Source organism: Paralichthys olivaceus, chromosome 6 (assembly GCF_024713975.1).
Source record: "Paralichthys olivaceus isolate ysfri-2021 chromosome 6, ASM2471397v2, whole genome shotgun sequence".
NCBI classification, from domain to species: domain Eukaryota; kingdom Metazoa; phylum Chordata; class Actinopteri; order Pleuronectiformes; family Paralichthyidae; genus Paralichthys; species Paralichthys olivaceus.
In genome coordinates this window covers 24,446,400-24,471,393 of record NC_091098.1, presented here as the reverse complement: position 1 = coordinate 24,471,393, position 24,994 = coordinate 24,446,400, and the positions used below count along the sequence as shown (strand labels likewise).

Below are 24,994 nucleotides of genomic sequence, written 5' to 3'. Positions count from 1 at the left end.
ACCTCCAGGGATTCCCGAGGTGTCAAAAAACGCCCAGTGGTTCAACAAGGGGAGAGAAATTCCCGGATCCGCCCTTTTTCTGGATCCATATCAAAATGTAATGGGTTCTTCCCTGACCTACCATAAAGTTTCATGGAAACCTCTTCAGTAGTTTCTGCACAATCTTGCTTAGAAACAAACAGAGCATCAAACAAATGGCCCGGCCGTTATGAGAGCATAACCTCCTTTTCAGGGGTAATGAAATAAAACAATAAATTAGGCAAATGGATTTCTCGCAGAGGGGAAACCAGCGAGGGATCGTATCTTTGTTGTTACATCACGAGCTCTCGCCTGATGGTTTGATCAGCAGGTTTAAATCTGGGGAGGCAACACGACCCTCTCCTTGTGTTGGAGGAGCAAAAGATTCCCAACTGAGTAGGTCAAAAAAAAAACAGAAAACACTTTCCATTACGACTCTTCCAAAACCTGAGTTATGACAGTAAAGGTTTGGCATCATCTTGTTCCAACCTGTTCGGCTCTGCCAGATTTGATTTGTAGCTCGCAGCCAGACTCCCCTGTGCCTTTTAAAGGAAATTCAAGCAACTGTTGCAGTTGGAGTGATATGGTCTCTTCTGGATTTGTTATCAACACAGCACTTTTCTGCTTCTTGAACTGTTCTGTGCAAAGCCATAAAAAAGAGATAGTGTTCAAACCATGTGTGTGTTTTACTGTATTCCTAGAATCATGTGTAGAAAAAATCCTTAAAACAAGTTTGTCCTGCGGTTTCTCTTACTGTTGTTAAGTTATTTTTTGGGGGTAAATGAATTTCATCACGTGTTCAGTAAAACTTATTCACAAGTGATGTTTTATTATCTCCCTCTTTTTCGTTCCAGGAAACTTCTACGGGACCCCGAAGCCCCCTGCGGAGCCCAGCCCCGTGCAGCCGGACCTGGTGGACCAGGTTCTGTTCGACGAGGAGTTCGACACGGAGGTCCAGCGAAAACGCACAACCTCCGTCAGCAAGATGGACAGAAAGGACAGCGCGGCTCCAGAGGAGGAAGAGGAAGAAGAGAGGTCTCCTGTGGTCAACGGCCTCGCTGGTGAGAGACGCTCTTTTATTTCACAGTTCTCGCAGCTCATTGTGATGCAGTCGTGTTTTTCTACCAGTTTAAGCCACCGTGCATTATTTTCGGTGCTCAATTTATTTATCTATTTATTTATTTATTCATTTGTTCCTGCAGTTCATTATGTTAATGTGAAAATGCAAAACAGCGAGTTCTCTCTTCTCCCCTTCATTCTCCTCTCCAAACAAACATTCTCAGGATAAGCTGCTCCGCATGCGAGTTCAGCACTAAATCACGACCCGGCAAAGTCAAGACGCAGCCAAAGTCGGTGTGAGATCAGTGGAAGCAAACTCTCGGTTGCAGAGAGAGACTTTGTCCTTGTTTGATTCCTCCTGTGATGTCCTCACACGGCTCACAGGACAAATAAATGGCAACGTGTTTGGGATGATGTGAACTATTGTCCTTAAAAACAGCTTCATAACTGAGAAACACTACAAAATAAAAGGCAAATACAGAGTCAGAGAAGGTTTTATTTTCAGCACCGCTCACCCGTCGTTAACCAGTCGACTGCTTCTGGCTCTTTGCTGCTCCAGATGGAGCGAGCCCCCTTCAGCTGGCCCGTCCTCTGCTCTGGCTTCAATGACAGGCCCCTAACTAACCCCAGCTCACACCAGCCTGGTGCAGGAGAGTCTGGATCATTCGCCAAATGAGCAGCTCTGCACAGAAGGAACCAAAAAACAGCTCCTGTCCAGTGCATATTGGGGAAATGCTGGTAAATATCCTGTGTACATGCAGGAAGAATTTAAAGAGAGTTTAACTGACACCAGCCTGAATGAATTTGAATTAAATCCTTTACACGCTGTCATTATCACATATTGTAAATATGAGCCGAACATACGGGCCAACGAAACCTCCGGCCACCTGGAAATCAATCTATATTTATTGTGAGACTGAGAATCACAAATTGGAAAAAAATTGGCAAGGGCACAATATAAGAAACATTGTCAGAGATGGGAAATAATCTCTGTAATGTGATGATGGTCGGCTGGAGCCCAGCCAAGAAAACTCCCCCATGGTAGACAGATCGCAAACCTTTGTCATCGCGTGCGTGGATTGGATTGAAGCGGGACAGATGTGCAACAAAAGAAAGTGGCCGCGGACACGTACGACTCTGCCTCGGAGGTAGTTTAATAATGGTCGTGCATCACTGTGAACGGCCAGTTTTTCTTTTGTGAAGCCCGCACGCCCCCAAGTTCACAGAAGACCCGTGTTTGTATTTCTCTGAGAGGCCCGAATGCGGCTAATGGCCTCGAGCTAGTGTCTGTGCGTCGGTATTTATTCTGACTTCATTAGGGATGAATCCCCCCCCCCATGAAAAGAGAGAGGCCCCAATTTCATCACAAAAAGCTATAGACGTCTTCCAGTCAACAGCTGTCACTTTCTATCTCCACCATTCAGTTGCCCCGGCCAGACAGACTGAGCATTCAATACCACGATGAAGCTAGGTCATGAAAACCTGCAGACTAGACACACACACACACACACACACACACACACACACACACACACACACACACACACACAGGATTAGGCAAATACACACGTGTGTGATAGTAATAGAGTTGTGATGTGGTGCTCGTGGCTGAAGCTGAAGCATTGGTCAGCTCTGCCCTTGCCTCGGAGGCAGTTCCCAGTACATCGCTGCTGACATGCAAATCCTATGGCAATTGCTTTGCTTCCGTCCTCTCTCTGTGTACTCTCTCTCTCTTTCTCTCTCTCTCTCTCTCTCTCTCTTCCCCTTCCTCTCTTGTGGATGTAACCATCCACCCAGTGAACCAGCAGCTCGAGCGGCGGCAGCAGCAGCAGCAGCAGCGGGGAGAGATGCGAGGAGCCCAGAGGAGCTCCAATGGCGCCACACTCTCACCCCCTGTCTCCTTCTCCTTCTACCACCTCCCGTACCCTTACTCACAACCCCTTCCTCTCTCTGTCTCCATGCCCGTGTCCCTCTCTCCATGCCCGGCCCCAGAGCACAAGGACAAGGCGGAGTGGAGGAAGTCGGTGCCCAGCTACAACCAGTCGGCGGCGGCCATGGACATGCGTGTATGGAACACACAGGATGAAAGTCAGGAGCCCTTGCCTAAAAACTGGGAGATGGCCTACACAGAGACCGGCATGGTCTATTTCATAGAGTAAGTAGCCTTTCTGCTGCTACTTGCCTGTTGTGCTAATCCCACTCCCGGTACTTTCTCCAGTTTGTGTCTTTTCAAGCCAAACGTGTTGAGAGATCTGGCAGCGAGTCCTCTCTCCTCACCATCCATCACATTCCTCCGTGCTGCATTAAAACCTGCTGCTGGACACGGAAACTATCTGTAGGCGCTCGTGTTGTTCTCGATGAAGCCTCGCTTTTATTTCACCAGTGTTTGATGTGGGGTTTGTTGGCCGGGGCTAAAAGCAGCAGGCCTGCATTGTTTACCTGGCCCGTCAGTGTGGCAAGCAGTCAATGCTGAAGCGCTGAGAGAGCCAGGTGCTGCTGCTCGCTGCTAAATCAATAGTTCATTCTGCCAGCGAGAGAAAACACAGGCTAAATGGAGTTCGCCACTCCTGACCTGCTCGCTCACTTCGTCTCTTATGATCTCTGCAGCTACTCGCTCTTTTCTTTCTCCGGTCCATGCACTACTCATTTTCCTTACTTCAGTCCCTGCTCACTGTGTCCCAATGTCGCTCTATGTCTCTGTCTCTCTGTGTTAAATCTTATTAATGTTGTAAAAGCGTATTTATTAATAAGCTATTCGATCCCAGACGTGCAGAAGTTCGACACATTTTCCTGTTTCCAGGGAGCTGTTAGCTCTGTTTGTTTGCTGGAGTTGGTGCAATAGCTCCTGGGTAAAGTGGCTCCTGAGAGTCGCCCAGTACTAATTGTCACAGTATCTTAATTATTTTTAGATGATTTTTTTACTGCGCCTCAAGCTCTGCCTCCATTTATTTATTTTTTTTATATTTCAGTCACAACAGCAAGACCACAACCTGGCTGGACCCTCGCCTCGCCAAGAAAGCCAAGCCTCCAGAGAAATGCGAGGAAGGAGGTGAGACAGTGCAGATAGTTCTGCAGCAGTAACATTTGCACGGGCACCTGTACCCCTCAGACTCACTTATGTACTCTGCTCCCCACCAAACACACACACACACACACACACACACTTCCACTTCATCCCATCTCCCTGCTGCATAGAGCAGTGTGTGCATGAGCCGCATGCCTGCCTCTCTGAAGGGGGGCTCTGGCTAACAGACGGAGATTGAACAAATGAGCGGGCGCTGTCACAGTCACGCTGGTGACACAGCACAAACCTTCGGTCTCTAGTCGGCCTCTCTCTCCTCCTAATGGCTTCTGGTACACATGCAGGGAGCTCATCAGTGCAGCATGTCTCAAAAGGCAATTTTCTATGGCCCCTCTTGCGTAAAGATCTCCTCTGCGCCGCGTGTGTTTGTCACACTGCAGCTCAAACTCAAGATGTTGCGCCCACACACACACACACACACACACACACACACACACATATACAGCAGAGAGAGGGAATTATTTTCCAGTGAGGCTGTAGAACAACTCAGCATTTACCCCCTGCCTCCTCCATATTGTGTGTTAAGCCCTAAACACATGGTAAGAAATAAAAGCAGACCAGCTGTAGGTGTTGCTAGACGTGCTGTGAAGCTGCCAGGCAAAGCACCGCGCCTCATTGCGTGTGTCCAATTGTCCATGTTGTGTCTCAGCAGTAACTGAAGTGATCTGAGTCGGCCTTTTCCCCTTGTTTGCTCTCCCCCCCACAGAGCTGCCCTATGGCTGGGAGAAGATTGAGGACCCCCAGTATGGAACCTACTACGTGGAGTGAGTAAACTTCTCCCTGAGCGTGAAGCGCCGCATCTGTGAGCTGTGTTGGGTGTCGAGGAAATGGTTTATATATGAATACACTTAGTCTCTTTGGGACTTCAGTGAAGTTCAGACATGGAATCAACATCTGTCCAGAGAGATCTGATCGCTGATGGTCGGCTTTAAGTTTGTCTGTGCACAACTGGTGGTAAAATTCAACCTGAATGTGTTTCCTGTTTCTATGAGTGATCTCACCTCCGAGCTCAACATGCAAATAATCCTGACCGATGATTGTGTTCACGGAGACCAGATGATGTCACTTTCTCCCTGGTCTGAGTTTACAGATGTGTCCGATGTCAATGTTTCTGCGTCTGTATGCCGGCGCGAGGGAGGGGGAAGGGTGGGGGTGTTAATGAATGAGTGCACACGGCTATGAAGATTTTACCATTTTAAAAAAAGTATTGATTATTATGTCGTGGTTTTGATATTGTGGAGGTGGCAGTGGTGGAGAAAGTACATTATACTTAAATTAAATGGATGAAAATATACTCAAGCTAAATTCAAAGTTCCACATCAACTTTTCTTCAGTAAAAGTAAATAATTACTTTCTTTTAAAACGTGCTTTAAGTATTAAAAGTCAAGTACAGATACATGAAATAGCACAGTAATGAAGTAAATGTACTTTATTACATGACCACTGTGATCAAATAACTCAGGACAGATGTTAATACCAGTTGTAGTTTCATCACTAAATTCCAAATGCATAGAATCATCACACGTGTTGAATCTAAAGGGAGGTGTGGACCATGTGATGGCTGCACGTCACGCTGTCGTTCACACTGTAGTTTCCCACAGTCCTGCAGAAAGCAATTATGTCACAGCCCAGATAACAGTGGTGGGTTCCAGCTTCGTGTACGTGTGCGTACGAGAAAGAGAGGAGACAGTGAGGACGGCAGACAATGAAGGTTTAGGGTCCCTGAGAGGGAAACCAGGGCGAGGTTCCATTCTGACCAGGAGTGTAAACAAGAGCACAGTGTTTCATTTTAGTCTCATTACTGTGGACAAAGAGGGGGAGACCTGCAGGCCGGGGGGAGGGGGTATCGACGCGGCTGTTTATGCAAGAGGGTCATTGAGAGGCTGCCTCTCCTCCGTCTCTGTCTCTTTGTCTGGCAAATTTTTTGTTGTGAGCGAAGAAGCAAGTGCGACGACGTGACACAAAGTCTCATTATTTCCTCAGCTGCCGCCCAAAAAACATGAGGTGTGGCAATTAGGGAGCGAGAAAGTGAGGCAGACACCGGCGAGTAAATCAGAGAAAAGTGTTGGGAATGTTTATCTCCTGACTCGGGAGGGTATTTGTGCATGAGTCATGCACAGCAAAGAGCACGGAGTCTGGGTTTTTTGTTGAACACCCACACACACACACACACACACACACACACACACACACACACACACACACAATTTGTAATGTGCATCGTCAATGCATTATGTCTTCCCACTGTGCTGTCATGACGGGGATTTACAACTGGTAAAGCTCATTACGCAGATGAGCTACCTCTCTCCCTATTACCATATCACCACAGAGGGACATTTCTCTGGTTGGCTGGAAACGTGTCAGCGCACAACAGGTGCCGACCTGCGGATCGTTAATTGTTTTTAGATTGAGTTCTGAGTCGAATCCCCCAAAGTAAAGCTGCGAGGCTGTTTATTTAAAGAAACGCGTGGAGGGAACGAAGGCCGTCTCTGGGAGCGTTATGTGATAAAGAACTTATTGACGTTAACATCTGTTTTATTGAATCTTGTGATCCAGGGGTTTACGATTCACTCAGCAAGAACTTTATCCCATCAGCGCACTGTGGACTTAAATAAATAATAAAATAAGAATAAATTGCAACTCGTCCCCTTTTGTCCGATTCTCTTTGGATAAACTGGGCATGTCCATAAATGTTTCATCTCCGAGGTCATGTCGGTGAATTCTCTTTTTAATTTTTTATGAGACACGTATTTAAACACATTGAGAAAATATCCAAAATAATAACAATAATAAAATAAAGTCATTAAAAGTTTGAAATAATCGTGATATTGATTTAAAGTCATCATCCTCTGAGGCCTGGTTTATTTATAGTCTGCATGTTCTTCCTCTGCCCTGTGTGGGTTCTCTGCAGCTCCTCCAGCTTCACATTCAGGCTGTGGTTTATTGGAAGCTCTAAATTGCCCGTAGGTGTGAGTGTTAGTGTGAGTGATCTCTTTATGTCAGCCCTGCGGTTGGCTGACGACCCGTCCGATGATCCAGCCTGTCCCGCGACCCTCAGAGGAATAGCGGTATAGATAATGGATGGGTTGTTACGGACATGCTCTCAATTCCTCTATATGTGTTGCTCTGTCTGCCGCTGGCAGATTTGGGTTAGTTATACCAGAACAGCCTGTATGCTGCATGACGTGCCGCCTCCCTGGCTTGGTTATACGCTCGTAGTCAAATCACAAGTTTGCATGACAGGCAGAGAACATTACCAACACTGTGGACAAGCTGCAGGACCACAGGCAAACACAAAAAGCAGAAACACCAGCCGGCAGCTCTGACTGTGAGTCGTCAACTGACGTAGAGTGAAAAACAGGAAAACAGGAATGTATTTCCATGCACAGTCGAGATTTATGTATATCAGCTTGTACTATTTCCACTTTCTTCATCTAACGTCGTTATTTCACTTGTGCAGCCACATCAACCAGAAGACCCAGTTTGAGAATCCAGTGATGGAAGCAAAGAGAAAGTTGAGTGTGGACACGCCCACCGCCGTCCCGCCACCGGCAGCCACGCCCTCAGGTAACTCCACCCGCACCCAGCTCCTCCTCCTCCTCCTCCTCCTCCTCCTCCTCCTCCTTTTCATTTATTTATTTTTCCTGAATTTCATGTAAACAAGTGAAGATGCTCGGAAAGAAGTCGAGTTACCGAGTTACTGCTGGTGTCGTGATTTAAAACATTCTCAACATAGTAGATATTCTTATCAATAAGCAGATCCGGAGTCAGTTTTGTGATATTTAAATCAAACAGTCTTGTTTAGGTTGAGGGCCGGGAAGTTATCCTCTGGTTGTTCATCGGAAATGGACAGGAAGTGAGGTCATTAGCGCTAAATTACATCCTGGAATGTAAGAGAGAGAAAGAGAAAGGGGCGGGGGGGCACATTGTAGCATGCAAACATTTCAGTTTTTATTTAGATTATCAGAGAAATCAAAATCATATTTTTACATTATTCTTGGTTTTAATTGAAAGTATTGGATTGATTGACATGTACTACTGGACGGATTCCTATGTGAGCTCTTACAGCAAGTTTCATCAGGGACAGATTAAACATCTTTTATCAAAACTTAATTAAATGTTTGAAGTTGATGCGTCATCAACAAGAAGTTGTTACTTCAGACGTCGTGCTGCGTTCCCTCCTCGTTCCACCGTCCCGTAACGTGCAACAGTGTCATAAAGACAAAGGTTCCAGCTTTGTAGTTTTAGCTTTTTGTTCACTGAAGACAAAAACCCATACAGGAAGTTATTGGACGTGTTATCCAAACACTGGAAAGCTTTTATCATCTCCTTCATGCTGAGGTGTCTGTCTGCAGGATGTTCTAACAGTTGACAGGCTGCTGATAAACAGCCCATTGCCTCTGAAGCAATGATATTCAATTTGAATAATGGAGCAGCGCTTCACTGGGCGGCTGAATTCATTTTGACAAGTAGATATGAAATAGGGGGGGGGCTCCGAGGTCCCTTTGAAAATGCTTTTGCCCGAGCAGTTCAAAGATCTCTCGTTAGAAGAGAGGACGATGGGAAGGAGAGACGGAGGAGAGCGAGGAGAATGAGGAGACTGCGGTTTGAAAGTGACTCATGATCATAAATTGCATCTCCGCCGGGTCATCTGTTCATCATTTGCCACCTGTGGGGAATGTCGCTGTTTAATCACCCTCTCCTCAGTCAGTGTAAATGTCTGAGAAGAGGGGGCGAGTTGGAATCACACTCAAACACACGACGCGTCACCGCATCAGTATTCAAACTGTAGCCTCTGTATTTCAAACAACCCTCGGACAGAAGTGTCTGCCTCACTCTGTTGCAGGCAGACCCCACCTCCCACAGCTGAGCCTCTCTGCAGTCTGTGGATGATATTGCCTCTGTGCACCACTGCCTGCAGCGTCAACCGCTCACCCCCCCCCCCCCGTGCGCCCGTTCTGCACCTTTCCACCCTCGTTAATGATAATTAATGGCCAGCGGTCTTGTGCGGGTATACGTGGACGTGCGTGAGGTAGCTTCTAAACGCTGTTTTGACAAGGGCTGGCGAGCCTGACCTCCCAGACAATGCAGCGGGAGCAGTGGAGCAAACGTGGCGCTATGCTGCAGCCATAATTACAACACTGACGATCCTGTCTGACATTTCATATAATCACCTCACCCCCCTCCCCCCCCCCCTGAGAATACACACTGTCCCTTTGTGGCCCCACAGCTTAATCAAGACCATGTAAACATAGCGTTGGTGTGTAGCTCTCACTGCCCCCCCCCCCCCCCCCCCCCCTCTCTCGCCGCTCCGCTGTCAGTGTTGCTTTCCTGGTGATCATGCACCAAACAGTGCCGACAGTTTCTTGACAGAGTGTGTGAACATTATTCATGGCCACGCACACGCTCACACCTTCAGTTGTCATGACAAACTTCATGTTTGCACTCTACCTCTCTGGCACAGCTCCACTGCAGGACTGTCATCTTAATCACACTTGGCATAATCTTAATCCAGCCCCCCCCCCTCCCCATCCCCTTCCCATTTCTTTTTTTTTTCTCCAGAGCGGTCACGTTCATTTGCGGATTGCTATGCAGTTATGCAAATCACATTCCCATGACACATTGAGAGTGGTGTAGGAGGCAGTGGCGGGGGGGGGGGGGGTTCGTCTATCTGTACCTTCCCTAATGAGATTGATGTCCCACCGTGTATCAGTGTGGGAACTGTCGGGGAAGAAGCATGAAGGGACCCTGCACATAACTCACAGTCTCATCGACTCACACCGCGGGGGGAACAGGGGAGAGTCGGGATTCAGTTAGAATTTCCCTCTCTCTGTCAAATCGAACTCTATTTCTCTCTGTCTCATCGCTCTTATCTCTCTCTCTCTCTCTCTCTCTCTCTCTCTCTCTCTCTCCCTCTGCCTCCTTTGCCGTCTTCTATGAAGTTGCCCCATTTACACTTCCTGCAGGCGCCAAAAAAAGAAAAAACGGAAATATGCAATGAAACGTTTACCTTGAAAATGTCAGGTGCATTTCAGGACGGATTTATCGCTGCAGTTATTCATCGTTTGGGATGAAAGTGGAGCAGAATGCAGACGCTTTGTAATAACTCGATGTTTATTGGCTTTGCAAGCGGAGCAGCAGGATCTGTGTGTGTGTGTGTGTGTGTGTCTACATGCATGTGTCTACATGCATGTGTGATTTATTTCAGTTTGCACTTTAAATTCCAATTTATTAATGCTTGTGTAATTACCAGCAGTGAGTGATGCACTGTCGAAACACGTCAACGTGCGAGTGTTGTTTTGATGGAGACAGATGGTAATTTACAAGCGAGCTTTTTCCGTTTCCCTTTCGTTTCTGGAGCTCTGCAGCACACGTCAACCTGTGAACTTTAAAATCTCATCTGTGGAGTTAATGCCCCTGACTTCAAGTTTAAAAAGTAAGCAGAGTTTGTTTAGCAATTTTCCCAGAGCAAGAAACACAACTCCAAAAAAATAGCAGTGAACGATAAATATATGCTAAAAAGACAGAAAGACAATAGAAATGTATGTTTTCAAACACAGATTTTTCAGGAATTTGTACTTTATTTGAGTATTAATATTTTCTTTTACTTTTATTTCCTACATTTGAACATGTGTCTGTACTTTCCTCACACATTTTGGATCATTTTTCATGCCCCACCTGCTTTAACCTGTTTTTAGTTCATTGTTTATTATGTTCATTGAAGTTTGACAGCCGGTAGAAATGACCTTCGGAGGGGAACTTTTTACTTTGAGTACATTTCCGAGCCTGTCCTTTCATTCTTTACTCTTTTAAACTAAAAATATATGTACTTCTACTTGAGTAAAGAATATGTGTCCTTCTGCAAAACAGGTAAAAATAGGATCTGTTTATTTTTCCATTACTTTTTGTCAAACTTCCTCTTTTCCCCCTCATCATCCCCACAGCAGAAGAGCCTGTTAGAGGAGTGCGGGGCTTCACACGAGATCCATCTCAGCTCCAGGGTTCTATCCTGCAGACAGCGCTGAGAAAAAGCCCACAGGGCTTCGGGTTCACAATCATCGGAGGAGACCGACCCGATGAGTTCCTTCAGGTCAAAAACGTCCTTCCTGATGGGCCGGCTGCACACGACAACAGGATCGCCTCAGGTAATCCCCCCCCCCCCTGCAGACCTAATGTTCATCAAAGTGCTCTCCAGTATCTGGATTATACTCTCAGGCCTTAGCGGTTAGAGTCCATCCCTCTGTACGTGACCTCGGGGCAAAGTCATACAAGGTGGAACTGCGAGACAGAGGAGTGGAGGAGAATCAAACAGGCTTTTATTATTAGTGTCATCAAACAAAACATAATCCAGTGTCACATTCACAAGTGCGCTGTGAGCGTGTCGTGTGTACCGATGCACAAAGTGACACTGTGGTTTGGCATCGGCGTGCGTACTATACATAATGCAGTTTTATGTACCCTGAGTACACACAAGCAAACACAATCACAGAGCAGGCGTTTCCCTGTGAATGTCACATTGCTTGATCAAGCAAAAACAAAGGGTTCTAAAAAAAGGAAACTTGTGTCAGTAAAGCACATGTTCCGTTTATGTTTGACACCCACATTTTACACGCAGTCATATTTTACAGGTTTAATAGGCTCGCAGACTAAATGTCCTTTCATGGCCGGAGGGGGACGAGCGTGCTTATATCTGAAGAATTCTCACATTCAGCCTGCAACACGGACGTGCACGCTACATGCAGCTCCGAAGTAGAGCTGCCGTGGTACCACCGACATGTTAGCTGTGTAAACTCCCTTTTAACTTTACATATTAATACTGTGATCACATGAATAAGGATTTGTGTGAATTGGAATTTGCTGTTAGTGAAGTGCCTCGGGCTTCACATTACAGTAATATTGATTGCAAGTCTCTTACAGCTGCACCAGAGCTGCTGCTGCTGAGCACCCACATGAAAGTGGATCTGAGAGAGTAATTATTTTCAATATTTCATTTCCCTCGAGAGGCAGAGTCATTGATTTAACCAGAGAAATGAATTGTAATTAATTTCATCGGGTTATAATTTGCAAGCAGTGGACTGTAACTATTTTATTTAGCTGTGTCTTGAAGACTTACTGACTTCTGATCAGCTAAACCCTCTGTCCACCGCACCTCTGTCGTCTCGTGGAGACTTGGTTGCTGGTCATTAGAGCGAGGTGCAGTGGGTCGGACCATGAAGGTACGGAGCTCATTTCAAGAAGTGAAACCTTCGCTGTGTTTGCTCTGAGAGGGTATCGATTGTGTAGGTGGGCTTCTGAATCGCAGCCAACAAGCCAGTCAGCAGTTCAGTCGACCGTGCAGGCCAGAGGTGATGCAAGTCTCCGCCCCCCTCCACAAGGACATGAAATGAGGAAGCACGTCTCTATCCCCTGTGGTCTCTCCATCGCCATTAACCTCTATACCATAGACTGCGTAAAAAGATGGATGAGACGTCTCCACTTCCTCCTGAAGAGACCAAAATGAAGATAGAATATCCCGGGTACTGGTGAAGCCATCTTGCAAGGTCCTGACGATATATTCTCATGACCGATCCCGAGTCAGTCTCAGCAGTCTTACTTTTACTTCTTCAATCCGGCTAAATAACTATTATTTATTCATACTGTAAATGTTCACCGCTCCCACATTGTTCACAGAGCTCTTTGTTCTCGTCTCAGGTGACGTGATCGTGGACATCAATGGGTCATGTGTGCTGGGGAAGACTCATGCTGATGTGGTGCAGATGTTCCAGTCCATCCCCATCAACCAGTATGTGGACATGGTCCTGTGCCGAGGCTACCCGCTGCCCGAGGACTCCAGCAACAGCGACGACGCCTCGGGAGGCCTCTGCGCCTCCAAGGACGCGTCCCCGTCCCCCTCCACGCCACAGGACCCTCACTACACAGTCCCAGACGGGGGAACCCTGTCCAGGCAGACTGCTGCGGTGGCACCCATGACCAACGGAGGCCGCCACCACCACCACCACGCTCATCCCCACCAACACCACCACCACCTCCCTAATCAAGACGGCCCTGACCCCACTATGCTACAGCCGGAGCTGGTGAGCGTGCCGCTGGTGAAAGGCCCCGGAGGTTTCGGCTTCGCCATCGCCGACTGCCCGCTAGGCCAAAAGGTGAAGATGATCCTGGACGCCCAGTGGTGCCGCGGCTTGTTGAAGGGCGACGTCATCAAGGAGATCAACAGACAGAACGTCCAGACGCTGACCCACTCCCAGGTGGTGGACATCCTCAAAGACCTGCCTGTGGGCAGCGAGGTCAACGTGCTGGTGCTTCGAGGAGGTGAGTTTGCAGAAATGAGAGTTCGAGTCGCTGCGTGTGTGTGCACTGCAGCCACAGGTAAGCCGGAGACGTGGAACTAATCCTGACAAGTGTGTCACAGCTGCCGGAGCTCAGCGCTGATGCTTTGTCATCTCTGTTGTAAAACCGCTGCCGTCTATATTAATCTGCTCAGGTTACTGCTCCGACAACAAACAGGTGTTAGTGCCCGGAGATATTCTGCTGGTTTAGTTTGTGACGTCATTTTAATCCCCAGGCTGCTTTTTGTCGTTTGTTTATCTCGCTTATTTCCCCTTCTTCCTGGAATAAAAGCAACGGGAAACAATCGGAGCACGAAGCCCACCCACTGGATTTGAAATTCATTTTTGCAGACAGTGACGTTGTTAGAGCAGCAATGAACAAAAGGTTAAAACGATCTTTTCTAAAGAAACAGGAGTGTTGTGTCCGGTCCACATTGCTCGGACTCCCAATGTTAAATAAAGCGATTTCACGCTCTGGTCCACTGTGACTCTGCATCACCCACCGTGCACAAGTCATGCTTAGTCACATGGTGAGCTACGCTGGGAAGACGCAGAGTATGGCAGTTATACAGGAAGAGAAGAAGAAGACAGGAAAGACGGTGGACTGCGATCATTGCCCTTCTCCTCTCTGCATTATTCGCAGTGCAGTAGCCTAGATTCACAGATCAGTGCTGCACCCATATATCAGAGTTACATAGCTGGGCTCTGCTCTGAGCTCCGGGGGGGTTTGTTCTGTGTTTGTGCTGCTTTTACTCACTTTTTATTTTGCTGTAATGTACCACTCTTCAATGCTTTCTATGCGTATGCAGGATGTGCGTGTGTGTCACGGCTTTAAAAAAAGAAAAAAAGGGAGCAGGAGATCACAGCTTTCCAGGACTAAAAGGAGCAGCGCTGCAGGGCTTCCCCCCGGTCACCCACAGACCAGGATTAGGTTAAGCTTTGCTTCCAGGCAGGGGGCTAAAACTCCCCTCTGATTACAGCTGAAATATTACAGGAAATGATTTGGCCCGGCTCCCTGCTCTGAATTTAAATCTGGAAAATAGCCTAGTGTCCATCCCACTGGGATATGCACTGTGCCCACCGCAGGAGATATGATGATGATAGTGATCAGTGACAATCAATTAAAGATACAGCCAAAATGTTTATTATAGTAAAAATAGAGATTTATTCTTTCTGAAATGTGCAAATCTACCTCCGGTGCAGCAAGTGGGATAATAAATGTCTCAGCCCAGACACAAGTGCACATTCTTCAATGGTCCTAGGGTCACCTCTGTGTTTCCCATCCCATAATGTCACGCTACTGGAGTGTACTGCCACCTGCTGGCCGATATACAGAGGGGAAACAGAAAGCAAAGCAGAGAGAGAGGTCTGAAATAATAATTTAAAAACCTTTAGGTGACAAAGTGCAGCACAAGATGCAATTTCCATAAACAGTGAGTGTGAAACTCAACCACTTAAATCCAAGAAGAAAAACTAGAACAGAAACGTTCAACTCATCCTTTAAACCACGTGTTTGATAAGAGACATTTGCTTCTGTTTTCTAAACTAATTAGAATTAATTATAACTTCTTCGTCCGCAGGTCAGACGTCTCCTGTGAAATCACTGAAACCGGTGAGTCGAGATATATTCCTTCAATTTTCCACGAGTCGAAAACTACGGATATACCAACGATAAAGCAGCTGCTGAATTAATAAACAGAAAAGGTTTTAACTTCATCTTGTGTGTGTGTGTGTGTGTCTGTGTGTGTCTGTGTGTGTGTTAGCTACATTATTCAGGGGAGCCCACATTAGCCAGGCTGTTATTTCTGGAAGTGCATGTGGGTAAATATGCCGGCTCCTGGCAAACAGCAACTCACCATCCCTCTGTGTATGGGTGTTTAAGATGATACGCTGTGTTCAACAGCTTGTTCCTGTGCAGCTCCTCCGTGTAGCTCTCTTAAAATAGAGACAAGCTGGGGCAGCAACAGGCTTACTCATAATATTCTATTTCTTCAGCACAGAATGATTCTGCATGGATGCACACTTTTAAAACTCAAGAGCGGTGTAGCAGTTCGGGGTTTTGGTTATTGTGGAGGGTCGCCCCACCTTCAATCAGTTTCTCTGTCTTAGTTTCCCTCTTTCTGTTTATAGAAATCACATAAATTCATATTATTAATTGTAGAATGTATTTTTAGAGACAGAATGTTTGATAAATACAGGAAACTTAACTGACCTGCGGCTCTTGTGTCTGTGTTCCAGTGCACGGCTCCGATGTCCCAGCCCACTCCTCAACCGACGTCCCATCCTGCTCCACAGCCACTGCCCCACCCGTCCTCTCAGCCCACACCCCAGCCCCAGTGGCAGGAGATGGTCACCGGCACGGAGACCCCCAGTCAGCCGGATATGCCCCCCAACCCGCTCTCCTTCCCCAGCAGCACCCTGCTCTCGTCTTCACCCAAACCGGACGCGTCGGAGCTCTACCTCAAGTCCAGGGCCTTGTTGGACAACAAGCGTACGTCTCTTTTATCTCGTGGCTCAGAGCTGAAATCCCTCAGAACCGCTGCATGATGTGATACACACGTGACCAGCACCGCAACATACATGACTGTTTACTCCTCTCTCCTCTGTGCAGCTCTCAACACCAAGGACCTGGATGTGTTCATCAAAAGGAACCAGGAGTCGGGCTTTGGCTTCAGAGTGCTTGGAGGCGAGGGGCCGGATCAGCCGGTATGTAGCTCAAATCCCAAACCTTCAGATACCAGAGATTTCCAGTCAGACACAAAGCAAATCAATATCTTGGCTGCATTCAATTACTGAAATTGCCTGAATTTCTGCTGCTGCTTGATGACAATGGGGAAATTGACATGTTGAAACCTTTGAAAGCTTTATTTTGCTCCTAAGAAACATATCATCAAATGTTCAGAGCAACTGAGGAGATGGACAATACCCGTCCATCTCCGCGCCCTCTCTGCCTCAGATCGTAGCGTCGAGCTGTCTCTCTTATGTCCTGTTGTGTCCACAGGTGTACATCGGCGCCATCGTGCCGCTCGGTGCAGCGGAGAAAGACGGGCGCCTGCGGGCCGGGGACGAGCTGCTCTGCATAGATGGCGTGCCGGTAAAGGGCAAGTCCCACAAACAAGTGCTGGAGCTGATGACCAACGCTGCCCGCAACGGTCAAGTCATGCTCACGGTCCGCAGGAAACTGGTCCAGTCAGGTGGGTGTGCTTTTCTCCCAGAGACGTTGTTTGATCTGTGCACTGGAGGAGAAACTCAGAGCAAAAGTTTGATCATGATTTTTATTTATTTTTTACTAATCCTTTAAATGTTCCGGATGATTTCCTTGCAGACAAATTTGAATTAATGAAGTTTGACTGAAATTGACTTTCGGAATGTTTTTCTCTGCAAGAAGTCTTCCCAAGTCAACTTTTGAAATACAATAATAATTTTTTGTTTAACTCAAATTGAAGGAATGGGAATAAACAAAATGATATTTCCCTCTAAAAAAGCATAAACAGAAGTTGCAAATACCCGCTGCATGAATACTACAAGTACTTCTTGAAATTACTTTGGATTGAATGTACTTAAAAAAGAACAGCTTTGATCATGCTGCAGAAATCATGTGAGGGTTTGTGAGAGACTCAACAGACTCGTCTTATGAATAACAAATTGAAGAAGGTCCTTCAGATTCAAGAGAAGGATCTCAAAAAGGACACATTCAAAAATCCAGATGTGTTTCTGTTCCTTGCCGTTGGTCAGATGGAGGTAGCGAGGAGGAGGGCGGTCAGCAGCCCCACCACGTTGCATCCGCCCTGGTCAACAACTCTCCCAAGATTCCCGGCGGCGAGGTGCCAGGCGCCGTCCAGCAGGCGCCGTCCTCCCGGCCTGAGTGCTTTGACGTTACCCTGCAGCGCAAAGACAACGAGGGCTTCGGCTTCGTCATCCTCACCTCAAAGAACAAGCCCCCGCCTGGAGGTCAGGAACTCACGAATTATTTTAAGTTTCGTTTAAACACTTTTGATTCCTTATTAAATCAAGACACATAAAAACAACCTGTTGTGTTTTCTCTGTTTCAGTTATACCTCACAAGATCGGCCGCATCATCGAGGGCAGCCCCACAGACCGCATAGGTCAGATGAAGGTGGGAGACCGCATCTCCGCCGTCAATGGCCGCTCCATCATGGAGCTGTCGCACAACGACATCGTCCAGCTCATCAAGGACGCAGGGAACTCTGTCACGCTCACTGTTGTGCCTGAAGATGGTAGGTCGGCACAGAGAACGCCTGAGTTCTGAGAGTTTCTGTGTTTAGGTTCTCAACTTTTTTGATCACCGGTGTTGTATGAATTGTGCTCTTCCAGACAGCGCTCCTCCATCTGGAACAAATTCCGCCCGGCAGAGCCCTTCGGCACAACACAGAGCTGTGGGCCAACAGCCTCCCAGCTATCCAGAAAGGTACAAGTACACACACACACACACATACTCCTACAACTTCTTTTCAGCCGAGTCCACCAGAGACAGTCTGAACCATCAATTAGTCCCTCGTCTCTCAAAGCAAAGACTCACAGTTTGTGTTTCATCGTGGCCCACGCTCTCCTTGTTATCCACAGAGACAGAAAATCCCCCCCACGTTCCCCGTTTTTTGTCGTCGAAGCAAAGAGAAAGAGACGATTAATGGAGAGTCTCACTTCCTCTTTCATCTTTCGCCTTAAACAAGATTACCTGTGTCAGCCTTTTTAATCCATTGCCGCTGCAGGAATTCTACATCATCATTTCTCGTCCTCACACGCTCTGTTTCACCGTCTATCAGCAGGAGTTCCTCTTCTCATTTAGCCCCGCATCCATCCCTTGGCAGAGCCCCCCCCCCCGTCCAAACTCCAGCACATGCCTCGGGTTAACCCAGACTAGCATCCGACGCTGACATCGTGAAGTGCGTCAACTCTTCTCCGCTCCAGAGCTCGCTAAGAAGGGCCGAGACCCTTCAGCGTGTTAGTGTGAGTTCCCTCAAAGGCTTTGTAATGAGCTCTGCCGAGCACTAAAGTGCGCCCCCCGTTTATCTGGCGCTGAACAGTAAAAGCAGGGCGGCTCTTTTTGAAGGATTTTCACTGGTCTCTGTGCGTCGAGTAATGAAACGGAGAGGAAGAGGCTGCTGCTGCTGGAGTGAAGGCGTGGCGATGCGTGGATCACACTGGACACAGAGGAGGAGGAAGAGACTCATCCTTTATTCTCCGTCTCCGTAATATAGAACATCTCATGGTCTGTAGCTCCCATCCCGCACAAGCATCTGTACCGTGGTGCTGAGGAGAGAGTGCACAAATTCACCATATCTGATCCCTCACAGACACTGGATCAGTGTTTTGTGTGTTTGCAGTAAAAAGCCTTCATCCGCGTTTGTTTGGTATTTAGCAGGATTACGCAAAAACTACTGATTCACGAAAACTCAGTGGAAGGATGTCGTGCAGATTTGGATCAGGGATTAAGATCCAGGTTTTTTTTGGTCTTTAACGCTGCGAAAAAGGGAAAAATTCATGTCATGCATGTTTAGGGGACTGATATTTGATCTGGTGGATTTAAATGTGGTTTCATATGTGGAGTGTTGGAACTCGGAGGAGGATTGTTTTCATTCTAGTTCCTTGCTGATCTCACTGCACAGGCTCAAATGTGCAGTTCATTTAAAATCTTGAAATCGTCAGCGTTCACTTCAGACTCTTGAATATGCTATTTGTGTGCTGACGTTGAATTCACACGTCGCATTAAAACAAGAGTAAATATTCTCGTTATCTGCAGAATGTGGGTCACATTATAATATGTTGGGGGTTTTTTTGCGGTAGGAACGGCGACAGTGAGATGAAGAACTCTTTCTCACAGAGAGAGATGGGTGCACTCATCACATCAGGCCCTAAGCAGGTAAAACCAGATTACTCACATCTTGATGAAATGAACATGATGCTTGTAATTTGTAAAATCTTAATCTTATCGACCAACATGGATTTTAAGGTGACTTCTGTGTATAAATGCAAATTTTCTTGCATTTTTTATTCTGTAAAATAAAACTTTCCTGAGCAGAATGGGTTAAAACTACCGAGCAGGGATTTAGTGTAGAACCCGGGACGTTTGTCTCAGGCCTGCCCAGCAGCGCTCACTCTCTGACTCCTCTGTGAACCACAGGGCTGTTTCGTGGTGGAGCTGGAGCGCAGCCAGCGGGGTTTCGGCTTCAGTCTGCGAGGAGGGAAAGAGTACAACATGGGACTGTTCATCCTGCGACTGGCTGAGGAAGGACCTGCTCTAAAAGACGGCAGGATACACGTGAGTTACGATGTCAGGGTGTCTCCATACTCAGAATGAACTACGACCTGGCACGACTGAAACTTCAAAATGAAAAGTCTTACTCAGGAGTTTTCTCACAATCCGAACAACGGATTTTGCTTTTATCACTCTTCTTATATTTTTGTATTATTTATATTCGGATACAAATTATGCTCTTAAAATGTCGGAACCATAGATCTTATCTCCGTGTCAGGCTCTGTGATGCAGCGTCCGAATGCCCGTGCATCAATTCTTAACGTTGTTTTCAGAAACCCGGCGTGCAACTGTCGCTTCCACTTCACGCACTTCTCCGTCTGTGCCTCACATCTCCGTTTGAAAACCAGTGATTTCATTTAAAACAACAGCAGCTGAACTCATCAGAATCCTCCTGTTGCGATGTGTGCGTCACAGGTCGGGGATCAGATAGTGGAGATCAACGGGGAGGCCACCCAGGGCATCACACACACTCGGGCGATCGAGCTGATCCAGGCGGGCGGCAGCAAAGTCCATCTGCTGCTCCGACCCGGCCAGGGCCTGGTCCCGGATCACAGTGAGTGACAGCTGAGAACCATGCACACACACATACACACACAATAGAAGCTTTTGTATGGATATGCTTGATAGCAGGGTGCTGACTTTCTTTATTCTCATGCATGTGTTGCCAGCTTCTCTCTTGATCCACCTCTGTATCTGCCTCGCTCTCTCTGTTTTCTGCACCAGCACGGCTGTCTACTTCTACCGATGTATCTCTTCCTCCTATAGGTCTGAACTCTTCTTCCACCCTGTGCTTCTACATGAAACCAGAGCATCACTAAAGGCCTCACTGCTTTTCTTGGTCTGTCCCTAATAACCGTGGTAAACCTTGTACTCCTCCTTCTTTTGCCTTTGACCTGTCCTTTCAAAGTGATTCATCTCCCAGATTTTTTAAGTGTCATTCTCTGACTTCATCGCCTCGATCCATCTACTAGATATTTGTAAAAACAGTGTAATGATATGTGGACTCTTCTCTGGCGGGTTGAACTAAAGCAGTGAGTCCTAGAGGAATGAACAGACCTGCAGGAGCGCTGCGAGGCCTCAGATCCCTGCAAGTTATTATTTTTAAGGGTATTAAAAAAAAAAAAAAACCTGAGATGCCACTGAACGCACACCTCATCCTGAGCGTGCACGAAGACGGCGACCTGGAGCAAAGTCTAGGCTTAACTAGATATTGATCAGTGAGTGACAAGTGGTGGAAGGATCCGTGTGCGTTCACTGGCATGAACCTTTCAATCCAAAAACCAAATTAGATTGAATTTCTACGAGTTGCTCCTCTTAGAAATCCAAAAGCTCATTTCGGCTCCACCAAGTTCATCACTCTTCCTTTTCTCTCTCTGGTTTTTCTGCTGCATATATCTGCTCTCAATCACAGCTGTGCAATTCTTATCAGCTCGAGTGAAAATTGAAACGTCAGAGGCGGGTGAACACTAGCACCTTTTTTTTTTTAATGTATTTGTCGTCGGCTGATGTGTATCTCAAACATGGCATGAATTTAGAGGGAAATTACAAGGGGCTATTATAGAATGCAAGCTAGATGGAAAACAAGTTTTTCACAATATCAGGATTTTGCTGTGCTTCTTTTGCATGACATGTGACAATGTGCAAAATAGCTCAGGGAAATTTTAGTTTCTGCTGTTTTCTTTAATTGACTGCATGTGTTCTCGGCTCAGCTCGATCCTCGTCTCACTCTCCACTGCTTGCTCCGCAGGTGCAAAGGACAAAGTAACCATTCCAACCTCAAGCTTTCCCAGATTCTCTGTATCTGATGGACATTCGTCTCCTGCCTCTCCGTCCTCTGTCTTCTTCTCTACCTCGGAACTGTCCCCATCTTCCCCCAAAATATCCGTCACTGAGGAGTTCTCTGGGGTGGACTTCAGGGCGTCTGGGTCCCCTGGCACCGGTCAGGAGTCCGGCAGGCAGGCTAACAGATCGAGAGGACAGCAGCCTCCTCACCACGACCATAAACGCACCATCAGCCCCGGCGCCAGAAAGACAAGCAGGGCCGACTCCAAGTCCGCGAGTCCCAAAAGAGCCGCTGACGGCTGGAGAGATCACGTGGAGCGCTCCCAGAGCCCGAGAAAAACAGAGCGAGGCCACAGCGGATCCTTGGAAGACATGAGCAAGGAGAGAAAATCCCCAGGGCAGAGAGACCACTACTCCTCTAGCACCAGGAAGGGCTCCAAGAGGGAACATGACCCTGCTGTGCCTGTGAAGAACCTGGAGGAGCCCCAGAGCCCCCGGCGTCCAGCTGGCCAGCAGCCCAGTGTTCCATCCGCAGAGGGGAAGGACCGGAGGTACAAGGAGGAGGATGCACCTTACCGGCAGGAGAGGGGGACCACGGAGAGCGGAGACAACAGCTGGGCGACCGTCGAACGCCACAAGAAAGGCAAAAGAGCCGAGCAAGACGCAGCGGCACAAAAGTCTTACTCCCAAATGCACAGGGAGAGGGCGGGGTCAGATGCCGACAGTGGCACCCTGAACCGAAGGAGCGGGAGAGAGAAGGGGGACACACAACACCGGGAGAGCAAGCACCACGGGATGACCGATGAAGCGACCAGAAAGGACCCCAGAGGTTCGAGCAGTAGCATCCAGGACCCCAGCTGCAACGGGACCACCGCGAGCAAGAAGGCTCCCATCACCCCGGGTCCGTGGAAAGTTCCCAGTTCGGCCAAGATCCAGTCCCGAGTGGACGTAACATATGCAGATGTCTGATATCTTTCCAGGACTCTCTGCATCTATGAAGATATAGCTGAGCCTCTGAACATCCGGGAATGAAGGATTTTTTCTTTGGACGAAGCAGATCACTGTGTAACCAGCAACATAGCTTCTCGTTGCTCGGCTGTTGTTGTTTTCTGTTTTTTCTTTCACCCAGTTTGCCTCGGTTGGTTTGCATCGAAGCTGCTTACGTCTGATCCGACGCACGTGCTCGCACCCACCTGAGTATTCACATCAGATGGCGTCAGAGCGCGACGTTTGGATGAGACACCGAAGTTTATTTTGTGCCAATCACAGACTCGGGTTTGAAGATCGGACGAGCGGCTCCTCCCGTCTGCTCACGTTCATGAAGGATACTGGGTTTTTGGTTTTGTTTGTTTTGTTTTTCGTCACTTTTAAAGGTTTAAGGCACATTCCTACAACCACTCAGCTTCTCTTCCTGGCAGGACTGAGTCACTGTGGCTGTCACTGATGGATGTAGTGAAAAAATGAGGCTGGTGAGTTTCTCTTAAAAACTGGCTGCAAAGGGTGACGGAGTGTCTTCTGAGTCATTTACGGCCTGAGAGAGAGAGAGTGTGTGTGTGTGTGTGTGTGTGTGTGTGTGTGTGTGTGTGTGTGTGTGTGTGTGTGTGTGTGTGTGTGTGAGTGTGAGTGACTGCATTCATACACTCTGAAACACTCTGATCCCATTAGCTTACAGGAGGGTGGACAGATTGCCCCGGAGCTTTATATGCATTAATCAGCAGACCAGATACTTGTGGTTCTAGTTCTAATGTTTGTCACATGTGTGTTGATAATTAAAAAAAAAAGCATAATGTAATTTATTGAAGTTATATATGTAAACACAAACTGTCAGTGCACATATCCCACGCCGTCATTTCACTTTCGATGTGGATTCAAAGTACAGAAATAGAATGTGTAAATAGGCGTCAGCATCCGAAATAACAGCATTACCATCTATGCATTCTATTTCTAGGATTGCACGGTCACACGAGTCATATTGTCGTCTACTGTTTGCAGCTCTGTATTTTAGGTCTGTGTGTGTACGTATACAAACTGACTGGTAGGCCTGTGTGTTGTCGATATTCGCCGTAGCATCGACTATACTTAATCAGAAACATATATTATTATTATTTAACAAAAGCGATGACACGTATATTGACACTTCATTTAGACGAGTTGAACTGTCGCTGAAAACTTTGAGAGATATTGGTATTTTTATTGTAGGCACAAAAGACGTGTTGTTTCCTCCTCACTCTAACCTCCAAATCTATTTTTGATCTATTTTTTTATTTAGTACGTGACCATCAATGTGAGAAGGAAGAAGAAGAAAAAAATGGCGTGTATATTTTTGTTTTGTTTGCTTAGCTGTTAATTATTAACAACACCGTGGCTATCACTTTAGTGTTATAAATAAAACCAGGCTCCCAAAAGAATGCAGTTAATTTACCACACGTGGAGGGGGGGGGGGGGGGGGGGGGGGGGTGTTTGTGTGCAAAACCGGCTCGGCTGCCTTTTTTTTTTTTCCGGGAGTTCCATTTGAAGTTTATCAAATTTAATTAAACGGGGACATAAAAAAAAAAAGAATCTATTTTTTATTTATTAGAAGCAGCTGTGCCCTGATCTGAGCAGAACATGTAGTGTTGTTAATAACGGCGGAGTGCAGAGACATCTAGTGGTTCGAACTTGCGGCGTCATCAGCGTGCCTGTTTTGAAAGATGCACAGCAGCATTTACTCTGAGGCCGTTCACTAATTTATTGCGGAATGATGGGCTGCCGATGTACGATTCTCCGGTTCATCTCCATGTAGGATACCGTGGCCTTGCATTGCTCCAACGTAGAAAAACAAAAGACGTCTCTTGATTTTAACATCATGGTTAGATGTAAATGTTTATAAATTGTACAGCACCTGTATAAATACTTGCCTTCATGCAGAAAAAAAAAAAACAAAACCTCTGTAAATCGTTTCATTATTTTTCTAAGGGAACCGAGAGGAAAGGATATAAAATGGGTGAAAATAAATAATCTGGTCATGGCATTCTGTTCATGCACTGATAAATAAAGGTTTACTGAATAAACACTTCTGCTGTGGTACATTTGTTGTCGAGTATCTGATTGAAGGAATGTGAGTCCTGCTGCTTCTTGTGCTATTTTTAACATCAACTATCTTTGCATGAAAAACAATGACTCCTCTCAGCTGCAGATACTTCCTGAAACCAAAATCAATATTGTTCTGTCAGAAAACTCTACAAGTTGCTCAGCCTGAACTTAGACCAGTGGTTCTCAAACGTTTTCTTCAGAAGATGCAATAAGTCCGAACATAACCGGTGACAGGGGAAGCAGTTGATAAAACATGAATGGAGTTGTAGTGAGATAAAAAACTCTGTTTACATTTCCTACATAAATCATATTCATGCAACTTGGTGTTACTCTCTATATATATTCTTTGTTTGAGAACCACTCACTTAAACAACC

At 46.8% G+C, this 24,994-nt stretch overlaps 1 protein-coding gene across 6 annotated transcripts in view; it reads left to right on the top strand.

Annotated features, from left to right (window-relative positions):
- Positions 1-23,662, top strand: part of magi3a (membrane associated guanylate kinase, WW and PDZ domain containing 3a) — a 93,371-nt gene extending 69,709 nt beyond the window's left edge. For 3 of the 6 annotated variants that reach the window (XM_069526740.1, XM_069526742.1, XM_069526743.1), the window contains exons 4-21: positions 873-1,079; positions 3,070-3,232; positions 4,047-4,126; positions 4,866-4,923; positions 7,620-7,726; positions 11,104-11,304; positions 12,851-13,471; positions 15,069-15,100; positions 15,727-15,979; positions 16,100-16,194; positions 16,490-16,682; positions 17,224-17,439; positions 17,541-17,726; positions 17,824-17,917; positions 19,294-19,369; positions 19,631-19,768; positions 20,180-20,318; positions 21,513-23,662. In XM_069526740.1, coding sequence (XP_069382841.1) covers positions 873-1,079; positions 3,070-3,232; positions 4,047-4,126; positions 4,866-4,923; positions 7,620-7,726; positions 11,104-11,304; positions 12,851-13,471; positions 15,069-15,100; positions 15,727-15,979; positions 16,100-16,194; positions 16,490-16,682; positions 17,224-17,439; positions 17,541-17,726; positions 17,824-17,917; positions 19,294-19,369; positions 19,631-19,768; positions 20,180-20,318; positions 21,513-22,516 — 3,863 coding nt within the window. In that variant the 3' untranslated portion in view covers positions 22,517-23,662. Of the gene's footprint in view, positions 1-872; positions 1,080-3,069; positions 3,233-4,046; positions 4,127-4,865; positions 4,924-7,619; positions 7,727-11,103; positions 11,305-12,850; positions 13,472-15,068; positions 15,101-15,726; positions 15,980-16,099; positions 16,195-16,489; positions 16,683-17,223; positions 17,440-17,540; positions 17,727-17,823; positions 17,918-19,293; positions 19,370-19,630; positions 19,769-20,179; positions 20,319-20,530; positions 20,624-21,512 lie in introns of all 6 variants that reach the window. The other 3 variants (XM_069526744.1, XM_069526745.1, XM_069526741.1) reach the window with 3 other exon arrangements.
- Positions 23,663-24,994: the final 1,332 nt, after the last annotated feature.